Source organism: Neovison vison, chromosome 12, assembly GCF_020171115.1.
Source record: "Neovison vison isolate M4711 chromosome 12, ASM_NN_V1, whole genome shotgun sequence".
NCBI classification, from domain to species: Eukaryota; Metazoa; Chordata; class Mammalia; order Carnivora; family Mustelidae; genus Neogale; species Neogale vison.
The window spans coordinates 94402570-94422744 of record NC_058102.1 but is presented as its reverse complement, the minus strand read 5'-3'; the positions used below and the strand labels follow the sequence as shown (position 1 = coordinate 94422744).

The following is a 20175-nucleotide window of genomic DNA, read 5'->3' as shown; positions in this document are numbered from 1 at the left end:
CAAATTATTGTATTAATGTAAATACAAATAGTGCTATTGGATGTATCCAAAGCATTTGAGAATTTCCATTTTTTGCCTTACCAGTTCTTTACTTTAGCCAACAACTTCTTTATAATCATAGAAGTTATATAAGTAGCATTTTAAAAAATACCAATTGTTTTTTCTTACTCTTAGTATTTTTAAAATTAACTAAAGCTCGTACTTTATTCAGATGATCTGAGTTTTTACCTAATGTCTTTTTCCTGTTTCAGATCCCATACAAGGCACCATATTACGTTTAGTCCTCTTGTCTCCTTAGTCTCCTTTTTGCTACTAAAGTCTTCCGTAACCCAAAGTTTATTACTATTGCTTCCCGAGCCAGAGTTCATAAAGTGGGGATCCACTAACATTATTTGAGCACATACTGTGTGCCAGTTTGTTCGTTCAACACTCTACGTGTCTTAACAGTGCTTTGAGGTTAAGTGTAGAGACCACTTTTAGGCAACAGGCTTGAGCACCGCAAACCTGGGCAAAGCCAAAGGTCCCCCAGAGATCACGGAGCTAAATATACAAACAGGTACGCTGTGTGGCCCTCCCTCACCTTGGAATAGTCATAGGCCCTAAGGGACCAATAAGGTACTTATAACCAGGCAGAACTCCTAAGATTACCAAAAAAGGAAAAATTCCGTACGTTCCCATATGCTTTCAATGTACCCTAGCACTGCGGCCCCTCACCATGGCCCGGTAGCAGACAGTGTCTCCTCTGCTGTCCTGCCAGCGGCTCCCTTGCAGTGCATCCGACAGACGTCTACCTCCTTTGTTCTGTCTTGGCTGAACTCCTCACCAGCTCTTCACTGCCTCACCCCCCCAATCACCATTATTATCTCCATGTTACAGGCAAGGAAGCAGGCAGCATGGGCGTAAGTAACTGGCCTACAATTACATACCTGGAGAGCGGCGGGGCCAGGATTCAGACCCCAGCAGTCTGATTCCCAAGGCCACAAACTCTAAAGTCCTATGCTCTACAAAACATATAAACATATGGATCTATGCGAGCATGCGCAGTTCAGAGTATTATGTGGGATCTGAACATGGGACGTGACAGTATGAGAAATGTCAGAAACCTCCACTGACCACAAAGGCAATCAAAGTTACTTTGGTCATATTTCACAGTGCAGAGAGCTTTCTGTACATTAGTTCACAATTTAATTCCAAGACCACTGGGCAACTGCAGTGCCTGACAAAAAAGAGACTACGGGGGCACGTGCCTGGCTCAGTGGGTTTAGCATCCAACTCTTTTTCGGCACAGGTCATGATCTCAGGGTCCTGAGATTGAGCCCCATGTCAGGCTCCCTGCTCCAGGGGAGTCTGCTTGGGATTCTTTCTCTCCCTCTGCCCCTCCCTGCCCCGCAACCCCTGCTCTCTCTCTCAAAGAAATACTTTAAAAAAAAAAAAAAAAGAAAAGAGACTACAATGTTAACTGCAGGAAAGAGCTGTCCCAGTTTCAAATGAGAGATCTCTATTTGTATGTTAGGTATTTGGAGAATGCAGGAAAATGGGTATAGTTAAAACCCTAAACTCTAGGAAAAACAGTCTGGCGATCTTTCAAACATAAACTTTCGGTGACACATGTGAGAATCCCCGTAAACACTGTGAACACAATGCAATAGAAGTTCAACTTAAAAACAGAATGGCCATTTGGAAAGGTACTCATCAGCTCTTTCTCTTTTTGTAGCAGTGTAACCAGAAAACTCTCTTCTGAGGGTCACAAAATCTAACAAGTTCCCTTTTCTAAGGGTTCAAAACTTGCCAGCTTTCTGTGCCATGGTATCAGTAAAGCATGCCTCAGTCATCTGCAATGATGAAGAGAAAAAGAAGTGACTGGGCACAAAAAAGAAATAAGAGCACATCACTCAAGCTCAAAGTCCTCCAGAGAACATTCCTCCACTTTCTGGAGCATAGCTCAACCTCACCTTCTGAAACAGGTGGCTCTTTCTGACCTTCCGCCCTTCACCTTCCTCGCACCATCCTCTCCTCACCTTCCTTCCTCCAAGGACCGGCAGCAGGCAGCACTCAGTCCTACAACAGTCACACCTCTGGCTTTGAATTCCAGACTGTCTCCTGATGCTTGGAGATTATAGTTTGACTAGACTGTGCTCGATCTGTAGATGGTCAGTACAAGGCACAAGGAAAATACACTGATTCCCACAGGAGAATTTCTGCGAACTACACTGACCAGACATCAAAAAAGGCCACCAGGCCAAGACCTCTGTCAAATGAGACCAGCAGGCTGACATCTTCCTACTTGCTCTCCTTGGCAAATGTTCAGAGGCGTGATTCCACTTTTCAAACTTGATAATTTCACAGCCAGACTAAAATCTGGACTTCCTCAGAAGTGAAAATTGTCTGACTTAAGTAAGATAAGCAGACACCTATTGTTCTATCTTAAGTGCTGGAGGTCTGAGGAAGGGAGCTGTTTTTGTAAGCCATGCCTTCAAAATAATAGAGGCAAAGGCAGAAGTCCAGAGGTCTTCCACAGACTGACTGAGAAAGGAGTGAATAACGGAACACCCAGCATTTCAAGAGTTATTGCTGGAATCTTTCTAAACGCTCCTGTGATGCCGGCTCGTCTATTTGCTATGATACAAGAAGGCTGGAGGGTTCTACTTCTTCCAGGGGGTGCTGAATTATTAAAGGTCTCTGCAGCCAGCTTTGGAGGAGAACTCCAATGGATAAAATGGTAGAAGTCGTTCCTCAAGAAAAGAGACACTGTCACCTGCAAACTGCGGGAATGAAAGAGCAGAATCTGGATGACTAGCAGTAACAGTAAGACCCCAGAAGTTTCCCAACACCAGCTCTGATTCTTGATAAAATGTGGATGTCTTCATGCTCTGCCTGTTACTGGAGTCCTCACTACACATTTCCATCCCTAGAAGCCATATATGCTGGAGTTTTCCAGGTGTAGATGCAAACCTGTATGTGAAGAATGTAAAACACTTAGTGTAATATTATTTGCTCTTTTGTATGTATATCCTCAGTGTATTGATCCAGGATTATAAACATTATTCTGGGTGGTAAGGACCAGATCCTATAACACTCTATAGGAAAAAACACAAGACTAGTTCTTTTCACAGTAACTTGAACTATATATTCTACAGCGTTGTGCTAAAATAGAAATTGATACTGGAAAATTTTTAAATAATTGTCTGAAAGGGTCTCAAGAGATATTAAAAGTTCTCATCACAGGGCACCTGGCCAGCTCAGTTGGAAGAGAATGCAACTTTGAATCTCGGGGTTGTGAGTTTGAGCCCCATGTCAGGGACAGAGTTGACTTTAAAAAAGAAAGTTCTTATCACAAGAAAAAAAAATTCTATGTGTGGTAATGGATGTTAGTTACACTCAGAATGGTGGTTATTTTGTAATATTTACACCATTATGTTATACACCTGGAACTAATATATGTCAATTAAATCTCATTAATAAAAATTATAATATATTGATAGCCTCAGAAAATGAATATTAGACTTATATTTCCTAAAGTATATTAAAGTCAGATAGATACCCCAGAATGACGCTTTTGGTTGAAACTAAAATGCAGGATAGAGTGTTTTTAAAATATGATTTAATCCGATCACCAGCTTTTGTATAAGAAAGGAATTTTAAAAGCCCCCTAGACAAGATAAAGTCAGTGTAAAATAGATCAATAATAAGTGCTATGGAGAGCTATAAAGCAGGGGAAGGAGACAGAAAGGGCCAGGAGAGGATGCGGCTTATAATCTTCAGTAGTATACAAGATTTACACCAAAGAAAATCAATGCAATCATGTTAGTAATTAGTAATGAAATAACTGAAATAACTGTATATCTGGAAAACTTTATTTTTTATTTTTTAAAAGATTTTATTTATTTATTTGACAGATAGAGATCACAAGTAGGCAAAGAGGCAGGCAGAGAAAGAGAGGAAGCAGGCTCCCTGCTGAGCAGACAGCCAGCCCAATGTGGGGCTAGATCCCAGAACCCTGGGATCATGACCAGAGCCGAAGGCAGAGGCTTTAACCCACTGAGCCACCCAGGCTGGAATACCTGGAAAAATGTAAATACATTTTTAATATCTGGGAAAATTTAAACACATTTTTTAAAAGATTATGAGTTATGGGCAAAAATTATAATGGAAATTTAAAAATGCACAAAATTGAAAGATAACAAAAACACTACATATAAGACTTTGTAGAATGCAGGTACAGCAGTGCTTAGAGGAAATTTTATTTGCTTACAAACTTCCATTAGAAAGGAAGAAAAATAAAAACTTGGAAAATAAGAACTTAAAAGAACTGGCAAAATAATGCTCACAGAACAAGTAAAAGAGAATAAACTAGTGAAATAGAGAATACACAATGTAGTAAATCAAAGAAGCAAAAAACTTGTTTTTTTAAAAACTAAAAAGGGGCGCCTGGGTGGCTCAGTGGGTTGGGCCTCTGCCTTCAGCTCAGGTCATGGTTTCAGGGCCGTGGGATCGAGCCCTGCGTCGGGCTCTCTGCTCTGTGGTGAGTCTGCTTCCCCCCCTCTCTCTCTGTCTGCCTCTCTGCCTGCTTGTGATCTCTGTCTGTAAAAAAAAAATAAAAATAAAAAAAATAAAACAACCGAAAAATTAAAACTAATAAAATAATCATACTTCTAGCAAAGTTAATCAAGGAAAAAAGGGGGAAAGGCAGACAGTTGTTATTAACAGAGAAGAGGCATAACTGCAGATGATACAAAGATTAAAAAGATATGAGAATATTATAAATGATGTTAGGCTAGTAAATCAGAAAATGTTTAAATGTGGAAGCAATGACAAATGTTTTTTCTTGATGAAAGCGCTAGACCTAGATAACTTTACTGATGAGTCCTACTAAACATTTTAAGAGTCAGATAATTCCAATATTACATGAAATCCTCCAGAGAACAGTAAAGAGGAAAAAATCCCCAACTAATTTCAAACACTATTACTCTCAGATCACAATATATTTTTTTAAAAGATAAATTAATTATCTCTACTTTTTTGTTTTAATTTAGAAGCAGAAGCATATTCCTATATGCCTCATGGGTCAAAGAAGAAAACATTTTGAGAAATTAAAAATGCTTAGAACTTAATTCTAATGAACTCTGCTGTCAAATCTTGTAAGATATAGCACAGGTGATACTTCAAGGAGAATTATCATAAATATATATTAGGAACAAAGAAAAGAAATATTTGTTAGGAATAATACTTATATTAGAAATAGCATTTATATTAGAAAAGAAATATATTTTCTTAAATGTTAATAGTACCAAAAAAGGATAAAAATAAATGTACTATGCACCCAACGTAAGAAAAAAACCCAAAGAAAATCAGAAAGGTGGTAGTAAAGATAAAAGTGATAATCAATAAAATAAAAAGAAAAACTAGCAAAAACAATCTCTTTTAAGATTCAGCAAGAGGGACACCTGGGTGGCTCAGTCGGTTAAGTAGCTGCCTTCAGCTCAGGTCATGATCCCAGCATCCTGGGACTGAGTCCCACATCAGGCTCCTTGCTCAGCAGGAAGCCTGCTTCTCCCTCTGTCTTTGCCTGCCACTCTGCCTGCCTGTGCACTCTCTCTCTCTCTTTCTCTGATAAATAAATAAAAATAAAATCTTTTAAAAAAAAAAAAAGATTCAGCTAGAAAAAGATAAAGCAAAAAAAATTTCAATAATATTTTTATTTTAATACAGATAAGCCACTTTTAAAAAAATAAGAGAATACTATCATTAACATATCAATATATTGGAAACATAAAATGGACAAATTTCTGGAAAAACATAACTTATCCAAACTGATACCAGAAGAAATAGAAAGAATAATCCTATAACTAATAAAGAAAATGACTAACTGCTGATGAGTTAAAAAGTTCTTCTGACCAGAAGAAATAGAATAAATAATTCTATAACTAGTAAAGAAAATGACTAACTGCTGATGAATTTTAAAAGTTCTGATGCCAGAAGAAATAGAAAGAATAAGTAATCCTGTAACTAATAAAGGAAATGACTAACTGCTGATGAGCTAAAAAGTTCTTCACACAAAGTAAGTATCTAGACCCAAATAGTTCTATCAAACTTTCAAGAAAAGGAATATTCCAAAATGTCAAACTTCCACAAAGTTGGAAAAGAAGAAATACTCTCTAACACATTACCAGAAAGGAAACCCATAGGCTTATTTCATTCAAGAAATGAGAGGCAAAACCCCCTAATTATTGGCAAACTATATCCAACTGTTTTTATCTTTTCTAAAATTTTTATGTTTTATTTATTTTTTTTAAGTGGGCTCCACATGGGACTTGAACTCACAACCCGGAGATTAAGACCTAAGCTGAGAGGAAGAGCTGGATGCTTAACTGACTGAACCACTCATGTGCCCGCCAACTATTTTTATATACATAAAATAAAAAGATGAGGACAGGTGGGCTTTGTTTTGTTTTCTTCTTAAATTAGGCTCCAAGCCCAGGGTGGAGCCCAATATAGGGTTTGAACTCAACTCTGAGATCAAGGCCTGAGCTGAAATTCAGGATGCTCAACTGAATGAGCCACCCAGGCACACCAATACAGGTTTACTTCTGGAATGCAGAGATGGTTTAATATTAGGAAACCCTTAAACATTACTCAACACATTAACACATTAAAGAAAATATTATTAATAGATACAAAAAGAGATAACATTTAATCACCTATTAATCATTAAAACCTTAAGTAGACAAGAAATACAAGAGATTTTACTTAACTTGATGAAGAGTGTATGTAATAAACTGAAAACAATCATCATCCTCTAAAAGAGGAGGAGCTTAAAACCATTCCTTTACATCCAGAAAAAGGAAGAATGCCAAAGTCACCACTTTTATGAACTTTGTATTCAATATTCTGCCTAGGGCAAAAATACAAGAAAAATAAATTAAAACCTTAAAGTCTGGCAAGGGAGAAATAAAATTGTCTTGATTTGCAAGTAATTTTTTTACAAAAAAAAAAAAGAATAACTAGACATAATAATAGACCAACAAAGTGGCTGGATACAAGACTAATATGCTAAAGTAAACTGCATTTCTGTATAACTGAAAACAATTAGGACAGAATTTTAGAAGAGATCTCATGAACATTAACAAGAATTATAATATATCATGAAATAAATATAATAAAAACACAGAAAATGTAAAATGTTACAGTAAGATATTTTATTTCAAAGATTTTATGTATTTTAGAAAAAGCATGCAAGTGGGGGAGGGGCAGAGTAAAAGGAAGAGAGAATTTGAAGCAGACTCCATGGAGAGCATGGAGCCCAATGTCAGGCTCCATCTCACAACCCTGAGACCATGACCTGAGTTGGACACTTAACCAACTGAGCCACCAAGGTGCCCCTACGGTAAGATATTTTATTTATTTTAAAGATTTTATTTGAGAGACAGAGTGTGAGCACAAGAAGGGAGGAGGGGCAGAAAAAGAGAGAGAAGGAGAATCAGGCCCTGCACTGAGCAGGGACCCTGACATGGGGCTCGATCCCAGGATCATGGGAACACAACCTGAGCTGAAGTCGGACACTTAACCAATCGAGCCACCCAGGCACCCCTTCAGTAAGATATTTTAAAAAGAGCCAAGTAAATGGAGAAATATTCATATTCATGGGTAGGAAGAATTAATATTATATAGACATTAACTCTCTTCTAGCTGATTTATAATGTCACATAGTTTCAATCAAAATGTCAAAGGGTTTCCCAGGGAAGGAAAAACTGATTCTAAAATGTATTTGGAGGGACACCTGGGTGGCTCAGTCTAGTATGTTCAGTGTCTTACTCCTGCCTTCAGCTCAGGTCATGATCTCCAGGTCCTGGGATTGAGCCCTGCGTCAGGCGCCATGCTCAGCAGGGAGTCTGCTAGAGGTTCCTCTCCCTCTCCCTCTGCCCCTTCTTTTGTACATGTACTCACTCTCTCTCACTCTCTAAAATAAATAAATAAATCCTTAAAATGTTTTTGGAAAAGAAAAGACCAAGATCAGTAAGGTAATTCTGGAAAAATAAAGAAAGAGGATTTGGTTTCCTACATTTAAAGACTCATTATAAAGCTATAGTAATTAAAATAATGTAATACTGGTCCAAGAACCTACAAACTAACCAATGAAACCCAATAGCATCCAGAGATAAACTCATGCACCTATGAAACTGTGATCAAGACAGAAAGAGCTGGTCGGTCACTTTTTAAAAGAAGGGACTGGGGGCGCCTGGGTGGCTCAGTGGGTTAAGCCGCTGCCTTCGGCTCAGGTCATGATCTCAGGGTCCTGGGATCGAGTCCCGCATCGGGCTCTCTGCTCAGCAGGGAGCCTGCTTCCCTCTCTCTCTCTCTCTGCCTGCCTCTCCATCTACTTGTGATTTCTCTCTGTCAAATAAATAAATAAAATTTAAAAAAAAAATAAAATAAAATAAATAAAAGAAGGGACTGAGAGGCACCTGGCTGGTTCAGTCAGGAGAGCAAACAACACTTGATCTCAGAGCCATGAGTTCAAGCCCCACTTTGGGCCTAGAGCTTACTTTAAAAAAATAAAATAAAATAAGGAACTATTTAGCAAATGGAGCTAAAACAACAACAACAACAATTGGTCATCCACATGAAAAGAACTAAAGATCCATCCGTAGCTCGCAGTGTGAAAAATGTACTTCAGATGAATTGGGACCTTATATGTCAAGAGCAAATTTTTAAAACATTTACAAAAGGATACAGACAGATATTTTTCTGACCTCAGAGTAGGGAAAGAAATGCCAAACATAAGTTAATAATTGATACATCTGAAAAAATTAAGCAACCTCTGTTTATCAAGAGATAGCTTTTATAATTGTGAAAGTACAAGCTACAAACAGGGAAAAGATATTTGCAAAAGATGTAACTGACAAGAGTAACAGCGAGAACACACTAAAAAGAAAACTCACCAATCAGTAAGATAAACTAAAGGATGAATGGGTGAAGAGATGAGAACATATTTTAGTGGCAAAAACACATGGCCAGTAAACCTGTGAAAAGATGCTCTATCTTATTAGCAATCAAAGATATACAAATGAAAACAAAATACAATTTCACCCCAATAGATGGACTCTCCAAAGAAACCCGTCTTTATGCTAACTGCCAGCTGTCCACCAAAATACTCCTCTCCTTCTGCTATGGTCATAGAGTTGTAGCAGGAAACCAGACTGTCTAGGTAGAGTATGTTTGCCAGACTCCCTTGCAGCAGATGTGGCCCTGTGACTAAACTCCCACCACTTAAATGAATGAAAATTGTCTGGTATAGGTCTGGCCTGGATTTTAAAACACTGACGCAGGTGCACTTCACACCTCATTTTCCTTCCCACAAGCCAGCACATGAATATACTTAAAACCCATTTTCAATCAGGCAGTTCTCTAGGCGATGGAAGAGCAACAAGATGGAGAAGACTCAAATAACCTAACCAGGCAAGTAATTCTGGTGGCCTGGACTGCACACCTTCAGAATGTTGTATGAGGGACACGTGGGTGGCTCAGTTGGTTAAGCTGCTGCCTTCGGCTAAGGTCATGATCCCTGAGTTCTGGGATCGAGTCCCACATCGGGCTCCTTGCTCAGCAGGGAGCCTGCTTCTCTCGCTACCTCTGCCTGCCTCTCTGCCTGCTTGTGTGTACTCTCTCTCTCTGGCAAATAAATAAATCTTTCAACAAAACAAACAAAAAACCCAAAAACCAGAATGTTGTATGAGAGAAAAAGCAAAGAAAGGGGGAGAAATAAAGGGGAAAACAGGGGGAAAGGCAAGGAAAGAAAAAAGGAGGAATCTCTATTCTTACATTCTTGTGAGATTCCTGCATCAAACCAGGAAACTGACCAAGGTATCCTGTGGTCCAAAAACACAGTAAGTACAGCATATACCAAGAAGGAAAACTAACCAGAAATTCATCCCACCATGCATGACAGCCTGCAGTGTACATGTAAAGCTTGGTCTGCTATGTGACGCAGTCATAGCAGTGACCGGCACAGCACAGACACTCATTAACTGTTAGGTGCTGTTGTGATTGTTTTTAATTATTATTTCATCATCCTTATTATAAAATATTTCTCCATGCCAAAACATTCTTCAAAAACTACTGGTAATGACTGCATTACATTCCACGTGTACAAGTTAGCTAACCACCCCCAATGGCATTCAGTTAACCATTCCCCACTGCGGGACATTTAGACTGGTTTTAACTTTATGACATTCTAAAGAAGTTACACACTATTTCAATTCAATTTAATGTTGTGGTCCAAAACCACAGTATTTTAATATTTTAATAATAATAATAATAATTTATTTAATAATAATAAAATATTTAATATTTAATAATAATATTTAATATTTTACTGGATACCCTACATAATTCTGAATGAGCACCACATTAACTTATACTATAAATGAATGACAATCCAAATGATTGCTCTACTCATTCAATAAATGTTTAATAAAGCTCTGTACTAAAAGGTATAAAAGATACATAAATGATACATTTTGTTATCAAAGTACTTTCAGGACACCTAGGTGGCTCAGTCAGTTGGGCAACCAGCTCTTGGTTTCAGCTGGGGTCGTGATCTCAAGGTTATGGGGTCAAGCCCTATGTGGGTTCCACACTATGGGTTTGGAGCCTACTTGGAATTCTCTCTCTCTCTCTCTCCTCCCTTCTTTCCCTCCCCATCTTGAGCACACCAGTGCTCCCTAAAATAAATAAATAAATAATCTTTTTTAAAAAAGTACTTTTTGTTTTATGTCAATTATACTTCAATAAAGCTGGGGGAAAAATCATGACACAGAAGGAAATGCACAGTTATAAATGAATTCTTCATATCCATATTGATTTAAAAATACATATATTTTTCTCAAGACCATAAAATTAAATCAGTGACTTGATTTGATGTCTTTAGAATGTTTTCTACCACAGGTAAATAAAATCCACGGACTGGATTACAGTTTTCATTTTCCATACAGCATCACTGAACAAAGGTAAAGAAAATTCAAAGCAAAAGTTGTAAGTAAACACATGACAGCCCAGGCCCAGGAAATAGCACACTTTTAGGCTCTGTTACCTGTACTTGGATAAAAAATAATGACAATATAAAATCTACTTATAAGGAGCTGGGAATCTCCCTGGTTTGCTTATCACATTTCCCTTTGTATTTCTACCATGAAACTTGCTGCACTCCATTCCAAAAGTACATGGGACTTTATCAGGATGATTAAATATTCACTCATTTTGGGACCTAGTCAGGTAGCAGACTGGTGATCATGTGTTTGAATTTCGAAAAGCTTATCTAAGTCAAAATGTAACAAGAAGCAGTTGAAATGTGAAGAAAACTAAAATTACACAGATAACAAGGACAGATTTTTACTACTTATTATGTACCAAGCCTGTAATAAAGCTTTCCACAAATCACCTCACTGAAACCTTACAAAGGCAAGAAAGGAATACTATTATCAACCCCATTTTACAGATGAAGAAACGGAGTCTCAAAGATGACAAACGTGATCACTGGCGGGGCTGGGTGGTTAACACCAAAATATCTGCTCTTAAACAATATGTTCTATTTCCTCCCATCTTGAAATATCAGCAGGAATACATATATATGTAATCAAAACACTAGACAGTAAGTCAGGACCAACAGATAAAAATACTTTTAAATAATGAAAACTGTCTTCACATAAGTACTCCTCATCCCACTTTCTACCTTCAAAAAAAATTAAACCAAAAATAGAGTGATGACACATACACCTTATCCCCTTTTCTTTACCTTAATTCTTAATTGTCTAAATTGAAGGGAAAGGAGTCGCATGATTGAAGTAAGAACTTCTGGCCACACAACAAAGCAAGCTCTCTCAAACCAGAACCAGAGCTGAACATGAGTGGCTCCTAAGTTGGTCAATGCTTCGTAAGAGTAAGGGAAGCAACACAGACTGTGGAAGTTGAGGTTGGTCATCCTGTACTGCCAGCCTTCACCAGAGTTCAGAAGGATGCATTCAGTCCCAATATTTCTCCCAAACTGTTCCGTAATGTATTTGGAAGTTCATGAAACCAACCAGGGTTTCTGGGCCACATAAGAGGGCTACTGAAGTAGCTCCAATTAGCTTGACTGAAATTTCAAGCAAGTTATATTTGTACATAGTCACCATATTTTTTTTTTCTTGATCCTAAGGCAAGCCTGTGAAGCCACTGCCTGCACATTGTGGTTTCTTGTAATGATCTTGGGGGGTTGGTGGGGACACTTAGTTACACTTACTCAATTTAAATAACTCCTCCTGTTAACAGAGCAGAGGAGTTGTTATTCTCTTCTAGGGCCAACTACAGTGCCCTCAGTGACTGTAAAGTCTAAACAGCAAGGGGCCCCGGGATGGCTCAGTCAGTTAAGCATTTGCCTTCAGCTCAGGTCATGATCTCAGGGTCCTTGGATCGAGCCCCATGTCAGGCTCCTGCTCAGCGCAAAGTCTGCTTCTCCCCACTGCTCATGTGCACGCTCGCTCTCTCTCTCTCTCTCTCAAATAAATAAAATCTTAAAAAAGAAGAGAAAAGAAATCTAAACAGTGAAGTGCTCTATCTCCTGCTCTACTTTGTGAGGAATCTAAAAGTAAATCATTGTTCCTGAAAACAAACCAGGGTTCTAGCCCCAGGTAGGTTACACTTAATTGTGTAACTCTATCATTATGCTTCCTTGCATCATGTAAATGAATGGGTTGGACAGGAAATGTCTGAAGTCCCTCCCAGCTATAAAGTTTTAATTCATAATTTAAGTTGTTGCTGTTTTCTATTACAGGTCAGATGAAAGAACATCAGATGGAGATACAGGTTCTATATTAGTGACAGCAGTGCTCCTTCCTATTGAAACCTACTGTATGACATAGGGACCTATCAAACTGAATTGGTATTTCCTCATGATCCGTCTGCTACCAAAATGTACTATTCGTAGTTCAGGCAGCAGAGTGGCTGAAGAACAACAGATTTTCTTGGCACTTCCTGTACATATGGCATATAGAGGAGTATGAGATTATCCCTCAAAAAATATTGCAAATGATAGCTGTCAAATCCTAGCAACTAGCAACATGCATTATTAAAAACAAACACAACCTCTAGGTCCATGAGTTCCACTTCACAAAATGTGTCTCCTGATTCTTTCAGTTCCCATATGGGAAGCAGCATTTTTTATATGTGTGCCACAATACTATAGCTGCAGAATTCGAAAATTGCATAGAATACTAAAATCCAGATAATCTCCAAACCTTCTGTTAGCCAGTTGTTACCATCTATTCCCCTACTAAGCTTTTTGCCAGAGATGCTAACAAGCAACAGAGTCAACTGATTTGTGTTTCATATACTTTTCCAGACAAGCTGTCTTCTTAAGAGCACCCACAAACGAGAGATTGATTTCTCTGGATTCTAAATCTTTGGGAGGTTGACTAACACAATGCATGCAATAGTCTTTCTTCTCCTAGCTAGCACACTCCTTTTAAATTACTGCTTGAGGTCCTTTTGTCTCTGATTTAAACACATCTATTCCTTGACAACTTGTAGAATTCATAATTCTATCCCCTCTTATAATTGTGCTCTATAGTTTTCTGAACATGGTTTTATTATTTTTCTCTATTCCCTATTGCATTACATTTTAATTTTCTGAGAACTCAAATAATAAAGTGTTTGTAAATTCACTATTAAAAAAAAAAGTGAAACCAAAAATAATTTCCCCCATAACAGAGTAGCTGAAAGAAAATGCAAAAAATCTGAAAATTTTACTAAGTTATTAATATGAATGGACATAACATCTTCAATCAGACTCAAAGATCATTAGAACCGAGAATCCAAACTCTTCATCTTATAAGAAAACCAAAAGCCAGAGAGAAGCTATGTGACTTACTCAACGTGATATATCTAACTAGATGTACCTATAGTTTCACACATAAAAATTACACATTGTCACCTATGATGTCTCTTTTCGCAGTTGAGAATAGCTCCATGAAGTTTGTTCCCAAAACATGTGCAGGCAGCCACAGTGCCAAAATCCCACACCTGGAGTCATTTCTTTAGATAAAACCATTATCTCAGAAATTCTGAGATTCGTACAACTGGTATCAGGGAAATGGGAGAGAAAAAGAAAGAACAATACTCCAGAGTATAAAGTTCTAAGTCAGAAGGTTAAAAAAAAAAAAAGTATGGGGCGCCTGGGTGGCTCAGTGGGTTAAGCCGCTGCCTTCGGCTCAGGTCATGATCTCAGGGTCCGGGGATCGAGTCCCACATCGGGCTCTCTGCTCGGCAGGGAGCCTGCTTCCCTCTCTCTCTCTCTGCCTGCCTCTCCATCTACTTGTGATTTCTCTCTGTCGAATGGATAAATAAAAAAATCTTAAAAAAAAAAAAAAAGTACACATAATCAAAAATGACTCTTGAAATCACCCATACGCCAAAGTCACCTAGAGACTCCAACACATGTGGCTTTATTCACTGGGAACAGATCTATGTCTTCTCTTCTGAGTCCAGCCCAGCCCAGCCAAGTTTTCCTTTAGCAATTGAATAGACCACATTTCTTTTGTTTATCAACAGATGAAATAGTTGGCTGGAATTAAAAGAGGTGGTTGCTCCAAAACCACATACCTTTAAACAGTGGACTAGCACTCTGCTAGGGTAAAGGGCTCACCCTCGCAGAGGGACTCAGCAAATAAAACAGAAAACCAGAGTCCTGCATTTCACATCCTTACAAAGGAACCTACTCCCACTGTGCGGAATGGCTTGGCCTCATGCACTAGGTCACTGTCATTTTTCTCCCACTCGTTTCTTGATTTTGCTCAGAAGTACAGGTGAATTGGGGCCACTGAAGGTGTGCATGACCCAACTCCCTTGTGTTACCCTATTCCCGTAATTTCATATGGATATAATGACCTGGGTTTGAAACAGAATAGGTGGAAATAGATAAAGTCTGGATACAGGTCCTGATGAGAAGAGCAGGTCAGGTTAGGAAAGAGTCAGAAAGCAGCCTGAAGACTGGGGTATGTGTGAATGAGGAAGGTTGAAGAGAACAGAGAAGATCACTTTCTATGGGACAGAATTTGTTCCAAAAATAATCCTCACCATGTTCATAATTTTTTCTTGGATTGGATTTGATAGACACATTTTAAACATTGCAATACATCCCATTTTACTGATTTCTTTTTAACATAGAGGGCCTTTTATCTCAAGCATATCAGTAGTCATATAACAATAGAATTCACTCTCTGAAAGAAATTAATCATGAGACTATTTTTCATATAAGGACCTGATCATGGACAAATGACTTTGGAGCAGAAATAATGAAGCCAATACTTAAAAGGGCATTCTGCCAGTCATCACTCCAGTCAGCAAGAAAGCCAGACTGCCATCCCTCAAAGATCTACCACAAAGAGCCATGTGGAAAACCTGCACAAGGAATGGTGACTAGGAGTCCCACTTAGAATGAAAGGCTTCAGGCTGTGTTGCACTCATTAAGAAAGAGTCTGCTTCTTAAAAAGTTTGCCTGTCACTAAGGAAATAATTACTTCTCAGCTAATATAACTTTCATATCAATATAACCAGTTCCTATAAGTATAAATTATATTAATTACAAGCAGTTATAAATCATTTCTTGAACAACGCTGAGCTCAAATCCATTATCAGGGTTAGCCTAAAGAAACATGAGTCCCCGGGCTTGTACACTACATCTGTGGCCATGATGAGTTGGTCCAAATTCACCCTCGGGTGATGGAGGGTCCCCCTCCAGGTCCTCTCACAGGACTCCAGGCATTTTCGCAACTTGACCACACAAAAGAACACTGAGGCTGCTCCTGCCTTTCCCAAGGCAAGTAAGGAATGCCTCCCTCAGCAGCCCTTTTATAAAACTGTATCTGAAAAAACACAGGTGTCCACACAGCAATTGTTATGAACTTTGCATTGAATATTCCAAAGAACAGCAATCTCAACACTCCATCCATTGTCTCAATAGGGTAAACCACCCAGGAGAGACCACAGAAGAGGAAAAACAAAACCAAAAAAATCCCACAAAAACACAACCACTTTGACAGCACCACAAAATACTTGTACTAGAGAGAAAACATATTTTTTAAACCACAAGGCACATTAGGGAAAAATGTTTAATTAACATTAATTAGGTTCCTTCATGACCTGACAATGTAAATGGACTGAAACTATTACTTAAATATTCAAACCAGTTTACATAGAAGTAGCTTTCCGCAAAAGATAAAGCGATATTCCCATGTGAGGGTGAAAGATGGCACTGAATTCTGGCCCATTATAAAGGAGGAGTCAGATTCCACCAGTCCCTGCTTGGTTTAACTGCCAGGCTTTCAGGGAGCTGTTTTATAAAGGGCGGACTCACCCTGATAAATGGTGAATAGTGTAAATGTCTAAAATCATCGGCAGTCGATGAAGCTCTAGACCACTTGGAGTCCAGACTTCAGAAAGACGGCTGCTTAAAATAATTAAGTGTGTGTGTGTGTGTGTGTGTGTGTGTTGACAAAGATAGCAGTTAAAAAGAATCATAAGGAGGAGGAAGAGGAGACCTGGGCAGGAACCACTGGGCTGCCTGCCCTGTAAGTTGCCCGGCTGCCAGGCTGAAGGTGGCTGAGTTAAAGCCAGTTCTCTCTCTGGTGGAGGTGCGCTCTGGCAGCCGGGGAAAGCCACCCGGTTTCCAGCTCCCTGTGGGCTTGACGAGACTGGGACTAGGACTGGGAGGGGGACTGGCTTGTACGAACCCTGGGGTGGCTCGACCCGAGGCTCTGGCTGTCCCTCAACGCCTTCCTCCAACGCAGACACCAAGTTAGAAAGGCAACTCCTCGAGCACAATGACAAGAAGGCACACAAAAGGAGCAAGGCAGCCGCTCCCATCCTTACCTTTGACTTGACTTTCATACTCGGCTATGATCTCTTTGTCCTTTTTGAATCTGCTCGGAGTGGACATTATCCAGCTGTTCTGGGTTTGCTTTCAATGGGCAAGTTCTGTTAGGCTGTCACAAACCGGTCTCCTTGGAGAGGCAGAGAGTTGTACTCCCACACACCGGGAACCCAGAGGCAGCTCCGACAGGAGGTAAAGGAGGAGGAAGACGAGGAGGCGGAAAGAAGAAGCGAGCCGGGGACTAGATTAAGCCGGGCGCTGGCACCATACTCTCCGGTTCGACTGCCGTCGGTGATCCGGCGGGGAGCCGGGCTCGGGGCCGGAGAGGCCCGGCGCGCAGGCAAACTCCTTCGTGCGAGCGGCGGGGGGCGTCTCCCTGCCCACCCCACCCGGAGCCGGCCACTTCCTCTACGGCCGCGGGGCGGACGCGGGGTTCGCGCCGGCGCTCCGCACCATTGTTAGAAACCCGCACCCGGCGCTCGTGGCAGGGCCGGCCGTGGAGGGCGGGCGCCGCGACCCTCCCTTCCTGCTCCCGCCGCCGGCTCCGGCGCTCGGGGGGTCCTACCCGGGCCGGGATGCTGCTGCCGCGGCCGCCGCTCCCCCGTCGGCAAAGGCGGCTGCCAGCTCCCGGGCAGGCGAAAGGAAACGTAATCCTAGAGCGAGTCCCCGCTGCTGGCCGGGAAGGCGGCCGCTGCGCCGTTCGAACGCGTCCTGGGTGCAGCCCCGGCGGAGTTTAGGTCTCGACAGCCGGCGCCGCGAGGGGCCTCTGCCTCCTGGGCCACGGGGCGCCGGAGCTGCCTCTTTCTCCTCGTCCCGCTTTCCGCTGCTGCCCCCAGGAGGCCGCCGCTGCCCTGCACACTCGCACGCGCACCGGGAGGAGCCGCGCCCCCGGCGGCCGCAAAGTTGCCGGCGCGCTCACGGCCCGCGGCTCCCCGCGCCCAGAGAGCGAGCGGCGGGCGGCGGCCTCATCTGCCGCGCGGGACTCGGCGAAGAGGAGCGGAGCTCGCGGGAGGGGCGGCGCCGCGGCCCGTACCCTTCGCTCTCGCCCCCGCCCCGCTCGGTGAGGAGACGCCGGCTGGCCCGGGAAGATGGATGCCTCTCGCCGCCACCCGCGGCCCCGCCCCGCGCGCCGAGCCCGGGCGGCCCAGGGCGACGCCCCCCCGCGCCTCCCCCGGCGGTAGCAGGGCTCGGCTGGGTTCGGCGGCCGGACCGCAGCCCCGGCAGCTGGAAACCCCCTTCCCGACCCGGGCCGTCCTGGGGCGAGGGAGGGGGCTCTGGAGGGGCCTTTTCCAGAATCCATCGGACGAAACCAGAGTTGGAGCTCTCCATGGCAGGAAGGGCTGGGAGTCATCTTGGACCCCCGTAGGGAACCTGGAGGTTCACTGAATTGTGCACGACTTGGCGCTTAAAAAAAAAATAAAAAAAAATCAAAGGACGGTGAAGCTTTTCAGTCGAGATGGAGAAAAAATACCCATCTTGAATACAATATAACCCCCATCCTAGAAGTAGCCCCGGGAGCGAGAGTGGTGGAAAAGGCGTGGTCACCAGCTTTGTGAGGGACGCCAAGTACCGCCTGGGACCTTTCCTGTCTCCTTTCCAATCGCTTCCAACAAGAATGTGGGCCTGGTTTATCAAAGCGATTATTCAGAGGCGTGTCCAGTATACAAATGTTTTCCTTGCAAGATCTGAACAGAGTACGGACTTTAGACTTTGACCATTCATTGATGTATCCAGTGATAAACTTTCACGTTCTCGCTGCGGGCCAAACACCAAGCTAAGATGTAGGGACTCAGAGATCAGGTCCCTGGTCCCTACCTTAAAGGATCTGAAGGTTTATTGTATAAATAAGTAAATAAAGTACAATAATGCTTTAAGAGAGTAATACGCGAGGCTTTGGGGAGCCCTGAAGGGAAAAAATGGGCTGCCAGCGTTTTGGGGAGAAGTGGTATTTAAACTGGATTTGAAAGATGACTAGTAAGCAGAGGGAGAAGGGGTTGAGTTCCAGGAGGAAGAAGGAACATCACACTTTGGGGCAATTGGAAATATAGTTACAAGATGTCCTCTACTAAAATACCAGATCTCTCATGGGAGGTGAAAAACATATTGAAAGTTTAAATATATATTTATGTTTCAACGGACAGTGTGTGAAGGTTGTTTTTAATTGTACAACTTTTAAATTTTAATTAAAAATATTTTTTTTAAGGAGCTCCTGGCTGCCTCAGTCAGTGCAGCATGCAACTCTTGATTTTCGGGTTGTAGGTTCAAGCCCCAAGAGGGGTGTAGAGATTACTTTAAAAAGGATCTTTTAAAAAATTAATTTTTTTTTCCATTTTGCCAAACAAGAGGTTAACTATGGAACTCCTGACTGCCCTAATTTCATGTGGAACTGTCTTATGTAAGAGTGTTGGGTGAAGAGCCAGAATATCTAAAGCAGAGAGGCTGGGAAGGAAGGTCAGGGCCAACTGGGAGAGGCCTCCTGTACTGAGCTCTTGGATGCAGTTCTGCAGACAACAGGGAACCTTTTAAGTAGAAAAGTGTCATGATCACATATATGTTTTTTTTTTTAAAGATTTTATTTATTTATTTGACAGAGAGAGATCACAAGTAGGCAGAGAGGCAGGCAGAGAGAGAGGAGGAAGCAGGCTCCCTGCTGAGCAGAGAGCCCGATGCGGGACTTGATCCCAGGACCCTGAGATCATGACCTGAGCCAAAGGCAGCAGCTTAACCCACTGAGCCACCCAGGCACCCACATAAAGACAACTGTTGGCAGTGTGAAAGGACGGGTTGGGCATGGGGAGAGAGAGACCAGAGATAAGCAGCGTACTTTGGTGATAACTGCAGTCAAATATAAACGTGATCCACATCATCCTTCCATGGTGCTGCTGGGATTTACTTTATATTTGCAGTTGGGAAGTACAACTTGGCAGCAGAAAGTGCAGCCCCTAGAAATGAACTGTCGGCTACTGGGGTAGCCACAAGCCCCAAAGATAGAACATCTAGAAGTGAATCCTAACTCTGCAGTTTCTCGAGTGAGCTGATACAAATTATAGCCCCTCTCCTGGTCTCAGTTCCTTCATCTGTACAGTGGGTTAATGCCTAGCTCCTGGGGATGTGATAAGCTTTTACAGAGATTATCCCTTAAAGTGCTTATAGCAGCACCAGACTATTGTACATACCCAGAGAATGTAAGTTATCTTTGGCTTATTACCTCAGTTTTAATCTTCTTTGAAAGAAAGCTATTTAAAAATCAGAGGCAGGGGGCGGGGCCCCTA

General features: G+C 41.6%; 1 protein-coding gene across 3 annotated transcripts in view; it reads right to left on the bottom strand.

Moving 5' to 3' along the window:
• SRGAP1 (SLIT-ROBO Rho GTPase activating protein 1) overlaps positions 1–17813 on the bottom strand; it is a 274642-nt gene extending 256829 nt beyond the window's left edge. For all 3 annotated transcript variants that reach the window (XM_044227489.1, XM_044227490.1, XM_044227491.1), the window contains exon 1: positions 16903–17813. In XM_044227489.1, coding sequence (XP_044083424.1) covers positions 16903–16969 — 67 coding nt within the window. In that variant the 5' untranslated portion in view covers positions 16970–17813. The remainder of the gene's footprint in view (positions 1–16902) is intronic.
• Between the last annotated feature and the right edge of the window lie 2362 nt (positions 17814–20175).